Consider the following 16217-nt stretch of genomic DNA (forward strand, 5'->3'; position numbering starts at 1 on the left):
TAGACTATAGACTCTAGAATTTAGTCTCTTTATTTAGAGATCTACACTAGATCTAGTCAACGTCGAATTATAAAGATCTACAATGGAAATTAGATCTATATCTAGACTAAATAGATCTAGATCTATATTTTAAAAGTTTAGATATCTACTAACAGACTCTCTAAGTACGCATTCTGAAGAAAAAAAAAAAGCTTGGATAGATTTTATTTTGTTCTACATCAAATTCAGACTACTTTTTAAACCTAAATTTGTCTATTCACGTGACTTTGTTTGCATACAAAGATAATTTTGGTACTCCTCCGCCCCTTACTAAGTTACTGTTATTTTCATCTAAAATTTATTTTTTTGTTATAATCAATCACTAAGATCTCTAGATCTAGATCTATATGGTTAGATCTATTTGAAGTTGATCTACAGTAGTATAATTATTTATGTATAGATATGTTAATATATTTCTACATCTAATGTTGTAAAGTTAAAAGTAGGTATTTTTTATTTATTATAATTATTTATTATTTTTATTATTAAATTAATAATAATATTAATTTATTATTAGATTATATTTTAATTTTCTATAAGACTATATCTATACTGATACTCTATACTAATACTGACTTGGTGACTATATAGTACTTTTCTACTATAGTTAATACTAATAGTGTAGTATATATTTATTATTTAATTTATCAGATTTATAGTATATCTCAGTAATCATATAATTATTATAATTATAAATAGTAAATAGTATTTATACTTAGTGACCAACTTACCTTAGAATGTCTTTGATCTATAAAATTCTATATATCAAGTATATAATATGTCATATGTATACTATAGGATCAGCCTTGATTAGGCCGGCATTATGCTTAATTACTTAATTATCTCAATATATATATATATAATTCTTTTCATGGCTCAAGAGTTTGGACACCAAGTAATGGAAAGATCACTCTTTTATTTCTGCAAGTTGGATGGACTAGAGTTACGCAACGTAATTCTAGAGGCAGGAAAAAAAAAGGGGGTGGGGGGCGGGAGAACAAGTAGTATTCACCTGTCACTAAATAGCAGGGCCGGATTTAACCATTGCGACCAAGAAGATATGGAAAGAGAAGTAATCTACTCTGTATTCACCTGTCACTAAATAGCTTAACCATTAAGGGTCCCAATGCGAAATGCATTTCTCGGGGCCCAGTTTGGGTAGGGATATGGATAATAAGTGAAAATTAAGTTTGTATTAGAAAATATATTCGTCTGTGCATTTTATTCATTCTTTACTGTGCACAGAATTACTACACAAGCCTTGCCTGTAGTGAAGTCATACAGTATATCATAAGAATTCTGTTTCCTACATAGACCACGCTCATTAGCAATAAGTACCAAATGTTTCAATCTATCTTTGAGAATTGTTGACCTCAAGTAATTCTTCATTAGTTTGAGGCACGAGAAGCTTCTTTCGCCAGATTCCACAATTACATGATAATGCAGTTTTTTTATCCCGCATATGATTTGCGTTTTCCATATTGAATGATACCCCAAAATGACAATTTTTGTCTCTATATATTTCAGGAGATCTGTATGAGCATAGTATGAGTTTTCAAAAGATTTTAATAATTTTAGGAGATTTCCAGGAGCTCCTGGTAAATCAGGAGGCCGGGGAAAATCTGTTAAAAAATGGTTTAATTTACTAATTTACATCTAGGATTAGTGTGGGGCCTATGACAGTGCAGGGCCCACTGCGGTCGCATAGGTTGCAGTGCCCTAAGACCGCAAAATAGCGGCAAAAAGGGGAAGGGGAGAACAAGTAATCTACTCTGTATTCACCCGTCACTAATAGCAGGGCGGACTTAACTATTGTGGGGCCCTGTGAAACGGATTTCGTGGGGCCAAGTTTAGGTAGGGATATGGATAATAAGTGAAAATTAAGAGTTTGTATTAGAAAATAAATTCGTCTTTGCATTTTATTCATTCTTTACTATGTACAGAATTACTTTATGAACCTTGCGTGTAGCAAAGTCATACAGTATATCATAAGAATTCTGTTTCCTACATAGATCATGGGTATTGCATAATGTCGTTTCTTTTTATCGCGCATAGTATTGGCGTTTTCCATATTATATGAAACCTCAAAGTGACAATTTTTGTCTATATATTTCAGTAGATTTGTATGTTTTCCGGAGATTTCCAGGACTTTTTCTTATATTTTGCTATTTCGGGAGATTTCCAGGAGCTTTTGGTAAATCAGGAGGCCGCAGGAAATCTGTTATAAGTTATAAAATGGTTTAATAATTTATACACCTAGAATTAGCACGGGTCTTATGAAAGTGTGTGGCCCACTGCTGTCGCATAGGTTGCAGTGGCCTAAGGCTGGCCCTGCAAAATAGCCTGTATGCTACACCGGCAGTCGACTAGTAGGGTATATTATTATTTATTATAAGTTTATTATTACTATAAATTAGGCAGAGTAAATAAATAAATAATTATATAAATTATTAGCCTGATTAGAAATTAATTGAAATTTAGAATTAAATTAGAATCTAATTTATTATTTGACTAGATCTAAATTCTAATTAGTAGACCTAAAATCTAGATTTTTACAAGATTTATTCAAAACTAGAGATCTAAATCTAGATTTTACAAGATTTATTCAAAACTAGAGATCTAGATCTGTAGCTTGATTAGTTGATAATAGATAAATCATTAATTTGTCATTCGAAATGAATATCATATGACTTCTAGTTCTAGATTACTACTAATATGAGATGCATATTTAGAATGGATAGATCCATATTCTAGGCATTACTCAATTACTGCTTACCATACAATCAAGCAGCCATCAAATTAATTAGAAGTTACTATTTTCTTGTCACAAACCTTTCATTAAACTTTTACATTTAATTTTCATTATTTCCCCCAAATGGTCACAGACTATGTATATATGTATAAAACTTAAATTCAAATGTTCAATAGCACAAAATAAACATCAATTTATTTTTTTATTTAAACAATTTTTAATTCTTTTTTCTAAAATGGGAAAAAGCTGAATGTATGCAAATTTTGCAAACTGATTTTTGTTCACTTTCTGTTCTTTCGATCCAATTTTTAATGTTTACTTCCATTTATTCTTTCTCAATTGCATCATAACTTGCTTTCATTTTCTCTTCCTTTTATATTATTAATTACACAAGTCTCACAATAAACATAAAAAAAAAAAAATATATAAAAGAAAATTTTTTTTTTTAAGAACGCAGAATATTTTAATGTAACCAAAACAGCTAGAGCATGAGAAAAAGTTTGTATGTTTGAGCATGCCACAGGCTGAGATTCCATTTAAGGATGCAAAAATTCTTGCATCTATATATGATCGAAGGGAAGCGAGGTAAAATGCGAACCATTTCATTAAATACAAAGCACAGGTATCAGATTCTAGATATATAATTGTCAAGACCAAAGATTAGGCAGAAAGTTTTAGAATGCAGGCTATTTCATATAAAGATGTCGCATATTTTGCCTGAGTGGTAAACACGAAGCTGTTATAGATCTGCCTCCACATCATCAATCCATTGTATTCATGGTTTTCCTTTGGGTTGCCTGCTTTTTTTGCTCCTCTGATTTCTGACATTCTTTCAAGGTGACCTTCCCAATGTAGTCTGTTCTTTTTTATTTCCGTCACTATAGGTGGGTCTTTGTACTATTGATACATCTCATGGTTAGTGCATGTTCTCCTCTTGTATAGTACCATAGATTTTCCAAAGTATTTTCCATTCCCAAGTATTTGGTAGATTTTCTGTTGTCTTTGTCAGTGTCCAGGTCTCACTTGCATACATGGCTAGGGTACCTGACATTAGTTGGGGAAAAGTAAATGCGGTTGGTATTGTACTGGCCACCTGACATCCTCATTGCTTAATTTTTGTTAATATACTGGTTATTTTCCCAGTGTGAAACGACTAAGTCATTTTATTGAAATCCAACCTATTGTCTTGATATTTGTTTAATTGCTATGTATAGCTTAACAGTCTTGAAGTAAAAAAAAATGTTTTTTTTTGTTCAACTTAACTAGTTAAAATATTGTCAGCTTATGATTTTCCATTGGCCAGAAGCTTTTACTTTTCTATCATTTTGTTACAGGTATCTGTTATATAATAACAAAGCAAAACCTTTAGATTTTAATTATCCCTCAATTTTAAACAGTTGACAGAAATTTTGAAACATTAAAAAAAATTGTAGTAAATATTATTAGATCCACACATTCGAAGATGTCCTTATAATGTTTTAATTTTTTTTTAGATCTCAATATACTTAAATGACAATAAGTGGAAATCAAGGCTTCAGCATTCCAACAATTCCTCCAGATTTACGTAGAGAAGAGACATTTCTCCAAATTTCAGATGCCCTAGATTATTTAGATAAGGTAAGTGGTAATATAATGAGTTATAAAGATCATAGGCAACAAACAAACAGCACTTGGACATCTATTAGAGAAAAATTAAGGCTAAGAAAGGTTTTACAATTTTAAGTATAAAAAAATGACCTTCTTTTTCATGATTTTAACATTTTACCGTCACAAAGAATATAAAAAAACAAATAGACACAAAAACTCTTTTGGCAATGAAATTGTTGAACAAACTGACTTACTGTTGTAAATTTCGCATGTAATGTTGAAGAGAAACTGGGGTATGAAAGTATATTTTTTGTGCTATTGTACAATTTGTTTGCTCTAATTATGTATTGTTTTTTGTGATGCACAATTGTAAAACACATTTTCCTCACGGCTAAAAAAAGATTTTAATTATTATTATTAATTTTAAATTAAAAAGATACTTGCTTATATTACGGTATAATGTATACCTTTTGAGTTTCTCAATGTCTGTTAACTCTAATATAACTAAGACTGATTTATTGATCTGTATTGGAAATTTCTTTTGCTTACATGGACTCTTTTCTCAAATAAAAACAACACAGCATTCACAGAACAGACACAACATACAGAGAAGTTCATTGAGTGGCTACACACAGATGTGTTGGTCCTTTTCACAATCCCTAGTTAATAAGTAGCATTGATACAATTAGAGTAAGGAACGAACAAGTTTTTGTACCATTTGGATCTAGTCTTGATGGACATAAGTTTCCCACTTCGCGACAACTTGACATAGTGCTAACGGTCCAGGTGGTGGTTGTCTCCTAAGATAAACCCTACATTAAGTAGTTTTTGGTAACTTTTCTATTGATACAAAGGTTATTATTTACATTAAATTATTTTTTAATAGAAGATAACTTAAAATCTTATTACTCAGTGTCATGACTGACCCCACACATCACTGCTAGCCAAGCATATGAGAGCTGACCAGGTTAATAGGTCACATATGTGTTAGAAAAAAAAACTTATTTATTGATAGATTGAAAAGTGTAAAAGACCCTGGAGAGATCTTGATGTAAACAGACATAATTTAGAAGGTTACGAAAAGCCTTTGTCCGATACTGTATGAGAGATGTAAAAGTAAATATCGGTGTCATTGTTCTGTGTCATTATTCTATGATGGATAGTTATCGATCATTAATATCTTCACTGTGCTTTATTTATTATATGTCTGTTAAGTTATCATTCAAATGATATATATATTTTAAGTGAATTAGTTCATCGCTGGATTACTTGTTTTATCAAATTGAGTTTGAAAAATATATTCAACATTGTGTTTCTTCGGTGTGATTAAGTGGAAGCATGGAGGCACCTCTGAACTCATGTAATTTGGGGAGAGAATACTACTCTCCAAAGCAAATCAAGACATCCCAGTTACATTTTTTAAGAAAGGGAAACTTTTAATTGGGAAAAAAAATTAAACTGGGCTAGTAACCTCTCTTCCTTTTTCTAAGAGACATCATTACATCATTTATTACAAATTTCAAAATCTAGAAAACAGTGTTAAATTAAGAAAAATAACGTCAATTGTCTTTATCTTGGAAAAGAAAAAAAAAGTATTTGTAAATAATGAGTTTAGGTTTCCATATGTGTACCGGGTACTAGTATTTATAATTTTGAAACTAATTGGATTTAACATCTAAGCAAATATGTTCAAATACCGGTAATAAAAACAACCTTGAATGGTTCCATCCATCCATCCCAGTGGCGCTACAGCCCATGGAGGGCTCTGGCCTGCTTCAACACATCCTTCCATTCAGATCTCTCCTGGGCCTTTCGTCTCCATGTCTTAACCCCAAGCTGTTGCAGATGTGCTTCCACATCATCAATCCATTGCATTCGGGGTCTGCCTTTGGATCGCCTGCCTTTTGTTTTTTGCCTGTATATGATTTTCGCTCCTCTGTTCTTTGACATTCTTTCAAGGTGACCTGTCCAACGTAGTCTATTCTTTTTTATTTCTGTCACTTTTGGTGGGTCTTCATACAATTGATATATCTCATGGTTAGTGCATGTCCTCCACCCTGTTTCATCCTGTATGGCATCATAGATTTTCCTAAGAAACTTTCGTTCCCAAGTATTAAGTAAATGTTCAGATGTCTTAGTCAGTGTCCAGGTCTCACTTGCATACATTGCTACTGGTCTTATTATGGTTTTGTATATTATTTTCTTGGTTTTCCTTGAAATTGTTTTGCTCTTAAGTAAATGGTGGGTGCTATAAAATGCCCTGTTGCCTCCTGCTATTCTTTCCTTTATTTCTGTATGTAGGTCATTTTTTAAATCAATTGCGCTTCCTAGATATTTGAAAGTTTGGACGTTTTCAAATTCGTGGTCTTTGATTTTGATATATTGTCCCTCTGTTTGATTGTCTCTTGTCGTTGTGATGTACTTGGGTTTTACTGTCATTGACCTCAAGTCCTGCTGGTCGAGATGCTTCTTCTAGTTGTGTGAAGACTCTAGCAATGTCAGAGGTTTCTTTACCCAATAAAGCAATGTCATCGGCATAAGCAAGGTATTGTAGAGGTTGGCTGTATATCGTCTCTGTTGGTTGTGGACCCGTGTTTTCTCTCCTGAAGTAGTTAGTAATAGTTCCCCTTGTGTTTATGTGTATATTTCTGATAACTCTCTCCAGTGTCAAATTGAAAAGCATGCAAGAAAGTGAGTCACCTTGTCTTACTCCTCATTTAATACTAAATTCCTGTGAGTGTTCTCCTTGTATTATGACTTTACTTTTTGAGTTGTTTAATGTCATATGTATAAGTCTTGTCAGCTTATTAGGTATTCCAAAATCCTGTAGAGTGTCATATAGATATTTCCTTCTGATACTCTCATAAGCATTTTATAGTCTATAAAGAGTTGGTGGATTGGTATGTTGTATTCATGGCATTTTTCTTGTATACATCTTAGTGTAAAGATGTGATCGGTTGTGGATTTATTGGGTCTGAAACCACATTGGTAGTCACCTAAGATTTCTTCTGAATATTTTCCAAGCCTCTTAGTTATAAGCCTAGACAGGATCTTATTAGTCACTTTTAGTAGAGAGATTCCTCTGTAATTACAGCACTTTAGCTTGGATCCTTTTTTGTGTATCGGGGTTATAAGAGCCATTTCCCATACTGTTGGTATTACTTCTTCTTCTTCCCAAATTCTTGATATTAGTCTGTGTATTTGGGAATGTAAGTCTTTCCCTCCATATTTAATTAGTTCTGCTGTAATTTGGTCCTCTCTTGGTGCTTTGTGATTCTTCATGGTCCTAATTATTTCTGTTTCAATAAATGTTGAAGGGTTCACTAGGGGATCTGGTCCATCATGTGGCAGTTCATATTCTCCATTGTCTCCATCTTCAGTGGTATTTAGGACCTCCTCAAAGTATTCAGCCCATCTCTCAATGACCCTGCTGTTTTCTGTAATAAGGTGACCATCTTTGTTCTCACACATGTGTGATCTAGGTTGAAATCCGTTCTTTTCATTTTTAATTTTCATATACATTCCTCTCATGTCTCCCTCCTTTGCTAGTTCCTCAATTTGAGTAATCTTGGATTTTTCCCATTCCTGTTTTTTCTTTCTCACAACTTTTTTGGCCCTTCTTCTTACTTCATTGCTGTCTAGTGTTTCTGATTTCTCTCTGTAGCATTATCATCCAAGCGTTGTTTTTCTCTTCTCTAATTTGTCTGCATTCATCATCATACCACCCCATTCTCTCGTTCTTTTCTTTAAATCCAACTACCTCTTCTGCTGTTCTTTTGATAGCCTGCTTTATAATTATTATTTCCCAATGTTCATTTATGTTATTTTCACTGTCCTTTTCCAATGTTGTTAGTTGCATTTGGAGTGCCATTCTTTAAGTTTCTGCCACAAGTGGATCCTTTGTGAGTTTTTGACTGTCATATTGCTGTGCTCTCTTTCTTTGGTAATTGTGTATGCTACTTATTCTTTTTCTAAGTTTAGCTTTTACTAGTAGGTGGTCTGAGTCAGCATTTGCTCCTTTGAAACTTCTTACATCTAGTATATCTCTTATCTATGATTATATGATCTATTTGATTCTGGGTGTTGCCATCAGGTGAGATCCAGGTTACCTTGTGAATATTCATATGTTGGAATTTTGTGCTGCAGATAGACATTCTTTTTCCTTATGCAAAATCCACTAATCTTATGACATTATTGTTGGTCTCTTCATGTAAGCTTTCTTTGCCAATTGTTGGTCTGAATGTTGGTTCCTTTCCAATATTTGCATTGAAATCTCCTAGGACTATTTTGATGTCATGCTTTGGTGCTTCATCATAAATTCTTTCCAGTCCATCATAGAAGGCTTCTTTTGTGTTATCATTTGCATCTTCAGTAGGGGCATGAACATTGATAAATGATATGTTGAAGAATTTTCCTTTCAAATGTAGTGAGCGGAACGTAGTGATCGGAGTCTATCACTTACAGGTTTAAATCCAATGACATTACCTACCATTTCCTTTTTAACAGCAAAACCTGTACCTAAGTTGTTAGTGCTTACACCTCTATAAAATATAGTATACTCCTTGGTTCTGAGAATGTCCGAGTCTTTCTACCTGATTTCTTGTAAGGCTACTAGGGGTATCCTATATTTCTTTAACACTTCAGTAAGTTGGGCTAGCGCACCTGCTCTATAAAGGCTTAGCACGTTCCATGTTGCAAAACAAAAATCATGTCCTCTTCCAGGCTTAGGTCGTTTTCCGTTGAGATCTGCCCGGGTATTCTTGTGTGTAGAAACTTTCGTAACAGTATTTTTTTTTATATGACAGAGTTGTTAGCCCTGTGAATAACTATCTGGGGGGCTGCCCCTTTCAGCTTACCTAGAATGATTACCTGCCAATTATCTCTTGGTCTATTCTTTTTTTCCTTATTAAATTCCTTCAATTTAAAAAAGTAATCTCCCCTTCACTGTAACAGAGGATTTTAGGAACAGTATTAAAAAGCTAGAAGAACTACAGACTTATTAATATTTTTTTTGTCTTTATTTTATAATGTATTTACCACTAAACTGCTTGTTTTTGAAGACTGTTTTGTTTAAGAAAATTTAAAAAGTAACCATAGTTTTTTCTCATTTAGGTAGCTAATGAAGTATATGCTCGAATAGGCAAAAGAGTGGAAGAAAACAAGACACACCTTCAAAAAATTAATGATAGAGTGAATTTAGCAGCAGCCAAAGTAGAGAAACTAAAGGGCAGTAACAAGGCCACCAAAGTATTTGCAAGTGCTAAGTACCCTGCTGAAAATAATCTTGCCCCATTCAGAACAACATTTTCAAACACAGATGGTGTGCGGGAGATCAGGCATTCTCATTTCAAAGTGAGTAGACTCTATTTTGCAATACATATGATACACAAGAAAATAGATTCAATTAACAAATTTTTTTTTTTAAAATCATTATATATTAAATATTACAGTATATTAAATATAAGTATATTAAATGGTTCAAATGACAACTTATGGTTTTGTGTGGAGGAGAAATAAAATTAAAATATTTTCACAGCTAAAATAATTACTCAATGTCTAGAAAAAAAAACAACTACAAATTAAAATTTTTGAAACAAAAAAAATGTTCATGTCATTGCAGTTTTTAGTTCTTACGTGCCCAAAGTAAGTTATTAGTGACAAATTATATAATCTTAATGTAAATTTTTTTTAAAGTTTAAATTTGAATTCAAATTTCGATTGCAGCCTCAAGAAAAACATGCTCAAGTGGATGAAAGAATATTGAAAGATAAACTACAATTTTACAATGTTCACTTAGGAACAAGAGCTAAAAAAGACCCAAGTCATCAAGGTGAAGGTCTTGGTGGACTGCCTAGAAATATCCCATCTGTCAGTTCACTGCTCTTGTTTAATACAACAGAAAATCCGTAAGTATAGTCGAGTCGAGTAGCATTTGCTTTCTTTGAGGCAATGTGAGTCAAGTTAACTAAGTCTAATTCTTGGAGGATATTTGCTTTGTAAAGCATTTATATCCACAATGCCCCATCATAGTTATATGTACAAGAATATATATACATCTATAAAATTTCAGTTACAGGCCTTTAAGTGGTATATAATTAACTGCATTGTTTCATTATCATCTACTCCAAATTCAGTGCAAGTTAACCTCCATAGTAAATGACAAATGTAGCTATAAAAGCTTTCAAGAAAGGAAAGGATCAATTTGCTAAGTAGCAAATTTAGTCTCTAATCTGTATTTAAATCTCATAATGTGCAACTCTTTCTGCATAGACACATGAAAGAATCTACTCATGATAAAATGCAAGCTTTATTCTTTTTGTCGAGTTTGGAATAGATGACAGTGGATGCTGTTTTTTACCACACACTATTAGATAAAATTAAATAAACTATTTCAGTTGATTTTTTTTTTTATTTTAATCAATGTTGTATATAAACATTTACAAGATATTGCTTGTAATAAAAGTATCATGGCATTAAATGTGCAGTTAATAAAATAAACTTTTTTTTTTTGCAATTCCATTATCATTTAATAAAGCTATTTTTTCCTTCTCTAAGCTATAAAAAGTATGTCATGTTGGATCCACTTGGTGTTGTTACCAAGACAAGGTCATCCATTGAAGAAGAAGTGAAAGCAATGGCAGAGGCTCCATCCACTATACTGCGCAATGAAGACATGTTCAGAATTTCTGCTGAAAACTATTTATACATGCCAGAGATCGGAACAGTTCCTGAAATTGCAGTCCCCGACCTTTTACCTAATTTACCAGGTATTTAATTTCTTGATATACTGATTTGATACTAGCCTTCTGTTTATTGTCAAACTGCTATACACACTAGAACAGCAGTGTAGCATTAATTAGACACTAAAGGAACAATGTTTGAATATAAATAATAATATTAATCATTCTTAGATTAAAAGGAGATAGCTCAATCTTTACAAGACATTTTGAATAGTGTAAAACTACATGTTGTCATCACACCTGGTTAGATGTGCAAAAGCTTGAAAATATTTCACTGTTAATCTCACATGGGAGATGGGCACAACACCATTAAATTTTGCATGTGATTTCTTTGTAGTGGAGGGTTATTGAATCAACAACTAAATTTGAACATTAAAAAAAAAGCACAACATTGTCAAGCCCTAGATGTAAGCAAGTCACAAATGTAATGCTTTCCTTTGAACTATTCATGTTAGTAGCAGCTAAGTGTAATAATTTGAGAAAACTGTCCTTTTTTTGTCAGTGGATTACACAATAGTTAACATTAATAAAACTTGCTATAGGTATGGTTTCTCTGCAGTTTGTTTATCATATATGGCTGTTTATTGAATTATAATGATACATTTTAATTTTTTTTTTTCAAGGTGTGGCAGATGATTTAGCCTTTAGTGGTGACCAGGGTCCATCTATAGCTCCTTCTGTGATGAGTTCTATGCCTGAACTACCTTCAGTCTTGCCTGAACAGGATGTTTCTCCATCTGGCCCTGGTTCAAGTACAACCCAACCACCACCACCACCTCCTCCTCCAGGTCCCACGGCTGAAATGGCTCCACCACCACCTCCCCCACCACCATCAGGACCTCCCCCGCCTCCACCTCCTCCACCACCACCTCCCCCAGATGCTCCCCCTCCTCCACCAGGGGGACCACCTCCTCCACCCCCTCAGAATGTGCCTAAGGACGTCGCCCAGCCATCTAGTGGGCGTCAGAGTCTTCTGGACTCTATTGTAAAAGCTGGGGGCGCCTCCGGTGCTGGCTTGAAGTCTCATAAAGACAGGAAGCACATCAACAAAAAGAAGAAGCAGGAAGAAAAAGAGCAGAGCTCTGCTGGTGCAAGTAAAGGAGGGGGCGGAGATTTGATGAGTGATCTGTTTTCAAGGATAAGCATGAGACGAAAAGGTATTTCAGGTACATCAAAGCCTGGCCCAGCTGAGAAAACAGAAAGTACACCAAACTTGGGTGCGATGGAAAAAATTTCCTCCCTGATACCAGCACCCCCTAAAAACAGTGACTCTGCAAAAGAGGCTGGTAGTGAGGATGACTGGGAGTAGAGAGCTAACATTGAATTTTTTAGTTAATCTGATTTCCTGTTGAAATATAAATAAATATTTATAAATTCTACGAAATGTATTGAAATATATATATTTCAATAATATGCTTTAATTTTTTTTTTTTAAGAATTATATTAGTTTCGAGTATAATAATGACAAAAATTAAATTTTAAATGGTTTTAACATTATTTCACTAAATTTTGCCTTTTTATTAATTAACCTGGTTATGCATTAATTACACATATTCAAGAAAAAGGTTTTCCTAACAATATATAATAATAATATGGCATTACTTTGAGTTTAAAGAGAGAGAACAAAGCAGCATTTCAGGAGATATTGCTGACCTAATTTTGACTTGCTTGAACTCAAGACATAGCTGTTGTCTGATGAGCCTGATTTAAAAAATATGTAAATTAATACCTCTTCCTTTTTTTTTTTTTTATTCCTTTTTAGATCAATCTGATACTTCAGTACCAAATTTGCAATATCTTATAGGCGATTTCACAGTTGATATTTACTTAATGAATGTTGTTTTTTTTATAGTGAGTTTTTAATGGAATGTGTTAAACTAATGTGTATTTCTTTATTTCACAATATACTTGACAATATGTTACATATTTGTGATGTCATCTATTTGTTTCTACATATTGTTATTGTTTTTTTTTTCTTCAGTTTAACTGAAGATTCGTCTGTTAAGTTTAGATTCATGACCTATTGTATATAGGCATTGTCTTCTATTCCAAAGATAATTAGAGTGAATTATTTCATGCAAACTTTTGTTGTAAGGCATGGCATATTAAATTAGATGATGGCAAAATAAAATATTGAACATTTCATACAAATCAAACATTTATTATTGTTTTAAATCTAGTTTATGAAATTATGAATTTTACTACTTATTTTTTATTTTGAAGGTTTGGAGTTCTCTTTCTCTTTAAATGAGTAGCATTAATAAAGCTGACATGCCACATCAGCACAAAGCAAATAAACTTCTTTTTTTTGGCACAAGAGGTTCATTGTTTAGGAATCAGATTTATCTTGTTTCATTTCAATCATACTTGAAGACCAGGGGCTAAATTTGTCTGTGGCATTGAGGTAGGGTTAGGGTTTTTTTGTTTTTTATTTTAACATTGGAATTAACTCCACTTTTCCCTGGGATTGACACCTTATACTAAATAAACAAATGTACTGTCAACATGTTACTTAATTACTGACAATACTAAGCACTGGGTACTGTGCTGATGTAATGTGCTAACTCTAGCTTAATATTCTGGTCACTGGGTTAGAGGGAAAAATCAGGCATGGAGGAAAACTGATAAGCTGTAACTAAAATTGTAAAGTGTGACACACAAGTTGATCAAAAATATAAACAAAAACTACTTAAGTTGATGTACTTAAATTAAAAAAGGAATTAAACAAATACTTGAAATGATATCTAGAATGTAAAACATTGTAAAAAATAATTTACACTAAACTCTAAACCCTTTTTAACAACTTGTCCTGTGCTGTCTGGTTACACCAAAAATGTAGTTATTTACTTATTATTAACATTTAATGCTGCATTAAGACTGCCTTAATTTTCTGCAAGAATCAGGTGTGTAAAGTTTCTATGCATATCCTGGACATCTAGCATTGTCACTAGTATCTGTTCACAAGAAGCAGCAAAATTTTTTTTCCATAGTCCTTAAATGCTATTATGTGTTTTGCTACTATTCAGCCAACATATACAGCATCTTAATCTTCACTTTCATAATATCATTGCATTAAAGTGCATGATTGCTGGATACAAAACATTCTTTGGTTCAATCAAATAGAATTTTAGAAAAAAAAAATCTGAATCATGTGCTGTATGATTTGTTTCGGTTCATTAGGAGTCTGTCCAAGTGGCTGGACTGATTCATAGTGGTCCAGTAAGCAGATTTATAAAACATCTATTCAATTATTACTGTCACAGCACTTTCAGTTCAATAAATAATAAGATCAGAAAAGAGAAAAATTATATTATAGAGGTCCAGCAAAGCTTCAAGTAAGACTTTGACCATTTGTGTAAACAAATACACTGGCCAAATAAAAAAAGAATATTTCAAGAAGTTATTGTGGTTCCTGGAAAGATCTTTATTAAAAAAACAACAACAACTATAAAAGAAAGAGCTACATTGTCAAATTTATTGTTCATAGTGGTAAAATAACACCACAATATAAGCATAACAGAAATATGTAAAAATGATATAATACTTTAAACATTGTTTCTCTTCCTTTGTCTAGACAAAAGTATATCAGATTAATAAAAATTCAAATTACATCAATGTAGCTTATTTATATATATATATATATATATACATTGAAAACTGAGAAAGATAATATACTAATAAAAATATAGCCGGTGTCATTAGTTTTAAATAACTTAGAGCTATCATTTTAGGCAAAGGAACCAAACCTGAACTATGTGCCAGAATTGCACAGTCCACAGCAGCACTTGCAAATCTCAAAACAGTCTGGTAAGACAATGGGCTGAATAACATAGCCCTCAACACTATAATCAGATTGATGCACTCCTTGGTCATGGCCATTTTCTTGTTTGCATGTGAATCCTGGATGTTAACTGCAGAACTAGAGAAGAGGATCCAAGCAATAGAACTGGGATTCTATACAGTAGGGATTCTAGGTATCACCTACAAAGATCACATCACAAACAAGGAGATCAGAAATAGGATCACAACAATAATTGCTCCCAATAGGCCTATAGTTCAACTACTAGCATTTTAAAATATTGACAAAATGATCAGATATATATTTTTTATTGGGCAATAACTTTAAAAAAACTTTTTAAAGCAATCTTTGTGATTAAGAACTTTCCTAGCAACTTCTTTGAGATTGTTATTTATTATTCATAATTATTTATTCCCAAAGACAATGCAAAAATCAATAAAAAAAAAAACAACAACAACCATCAATTAGTTAACAAATTAGTGGGAGTATATTGTAATTACTTAAGGGAGGCAACGCAACATTAATGTTTATTTACATAGAGACATAACAAACACATAGGACCATCTCCTTGAGCACGGCATCTTCATTTCAGCTCTAGACTTGGGTGGAAAATCGTTCTCTCTCTTCTAATGTCAACATCCTTCCTAGTCTAGTCACTGATAGTGCGCACCTTCTGCATTATCTTGGATGGCGGTGTGCATGGCGGGGTTATAACATTGCCCACTTCTTAGCACTTTTCGTCCCGAAAAGAAACAGTGCAGTAGAGGTTTGATAGTTCAGGTGGAGGTCGATCTGTGGGAGCCACAGACGGCAGGGAGCGTGTTCCCCACTAAGTCATCTGCACTTGTTTCTGCGGCCGTCGCTTTCTCTTTTTTCAGTTGACCAGGCTGTTCTTGGGACGATAACATGTCCGTTTGGCACACAAAGAGATAGTGTTGAGCATTGTTTTCTTCAACACAGTCGTTGATCGGACACACTGTGTCAGCAGACCCTCCCGACAGCCGCCTCTCAAGGGTGCTTCAGGTTCACATGCAGCCACGTTGCAAACGAAGTCCGATGCGCCGCGGTTATCCTCAGCTAACAGTCTCACGTCCAGGAGAGAGGTCTCTTCAAGTTCAAGTTGAAGATGTGTTCCTCTTGACAGCTCTGATTCAGCCTGGATTGACTGACATTCGTCTATGCCAATGTCGATAATGATGTCAAAAGTACAAATGCTTTGTTGGTTATTTTCTTGGCACCCACATTCTCTGTGTGAAGTGCCGTAAGTACAGTTCATGCTAAACTTCTGGATTCAGTTGTC

The 16217-nt window shown here is 33.4% G+C and overlaps 1 protein-coding gene across 3 annotated transcripts; it reads left to right on the top strand.

Moving 5' to 3' along the window:
- The first annotated feature begins 25 nt into the window (after nucleotides 1–25).
- Nucleotides 26–13274, top strand: LOC106054996 (WASH complex subunit 1-like). 3 transcript variants are annotated; one of them, XM_056026030.1, is made up of 6 exons: nucleotides 26–164; nucleotides 4285–4408; nucleotides 9491–9730; nucleotides 10103–10284; nucleotides 10934–11145; nucleotides 11742–13274. In XM_056026030.1, exons 2-6 carry the CDS (start codon nucleotides 4301–4303, stop codon nucleotides 12425–12427), a joined length of 1428 nt encoding a protein of 475 aa, XP_055882005.1. In that variant the 5' UTR covers nucleotides 26–164; nucleotides 4285–4300; the 3' UTR covers nucleotides 12428–13274. The 3 variants fall into 3 exon arrangements, with proteins under 3 accessions (XP_055882005.1, XP_055882004.1, XP_055882006.1); XM_056026029.1 differs by lacking the exon at nucleotides 26–164 and adding an exon at nucleotides 257–481; XM_056026031.1 differs by lacking the exon at nucleotides 26–164 and adding an exon at nucleotides 295–313.
- The last annotated feature ends 2943 nt before the right edge of the window (nucleotides 13275–16217 follow it).

The sequence above is a fragment of the Biomphalaria glabrata genome, chromosome 4 (assembly GCF_947242115.1).
Source record: "Biomphalaria glabrata chromosome 4, xgBioGlab47.1, whole genome shotgun sequence".
Taxonomy (NCBI): Eukaryota; Metazoa; Mollusca; class Gastropoda; family Planorbidae; genus Biomphalaria; species Biomphalaria glabrata.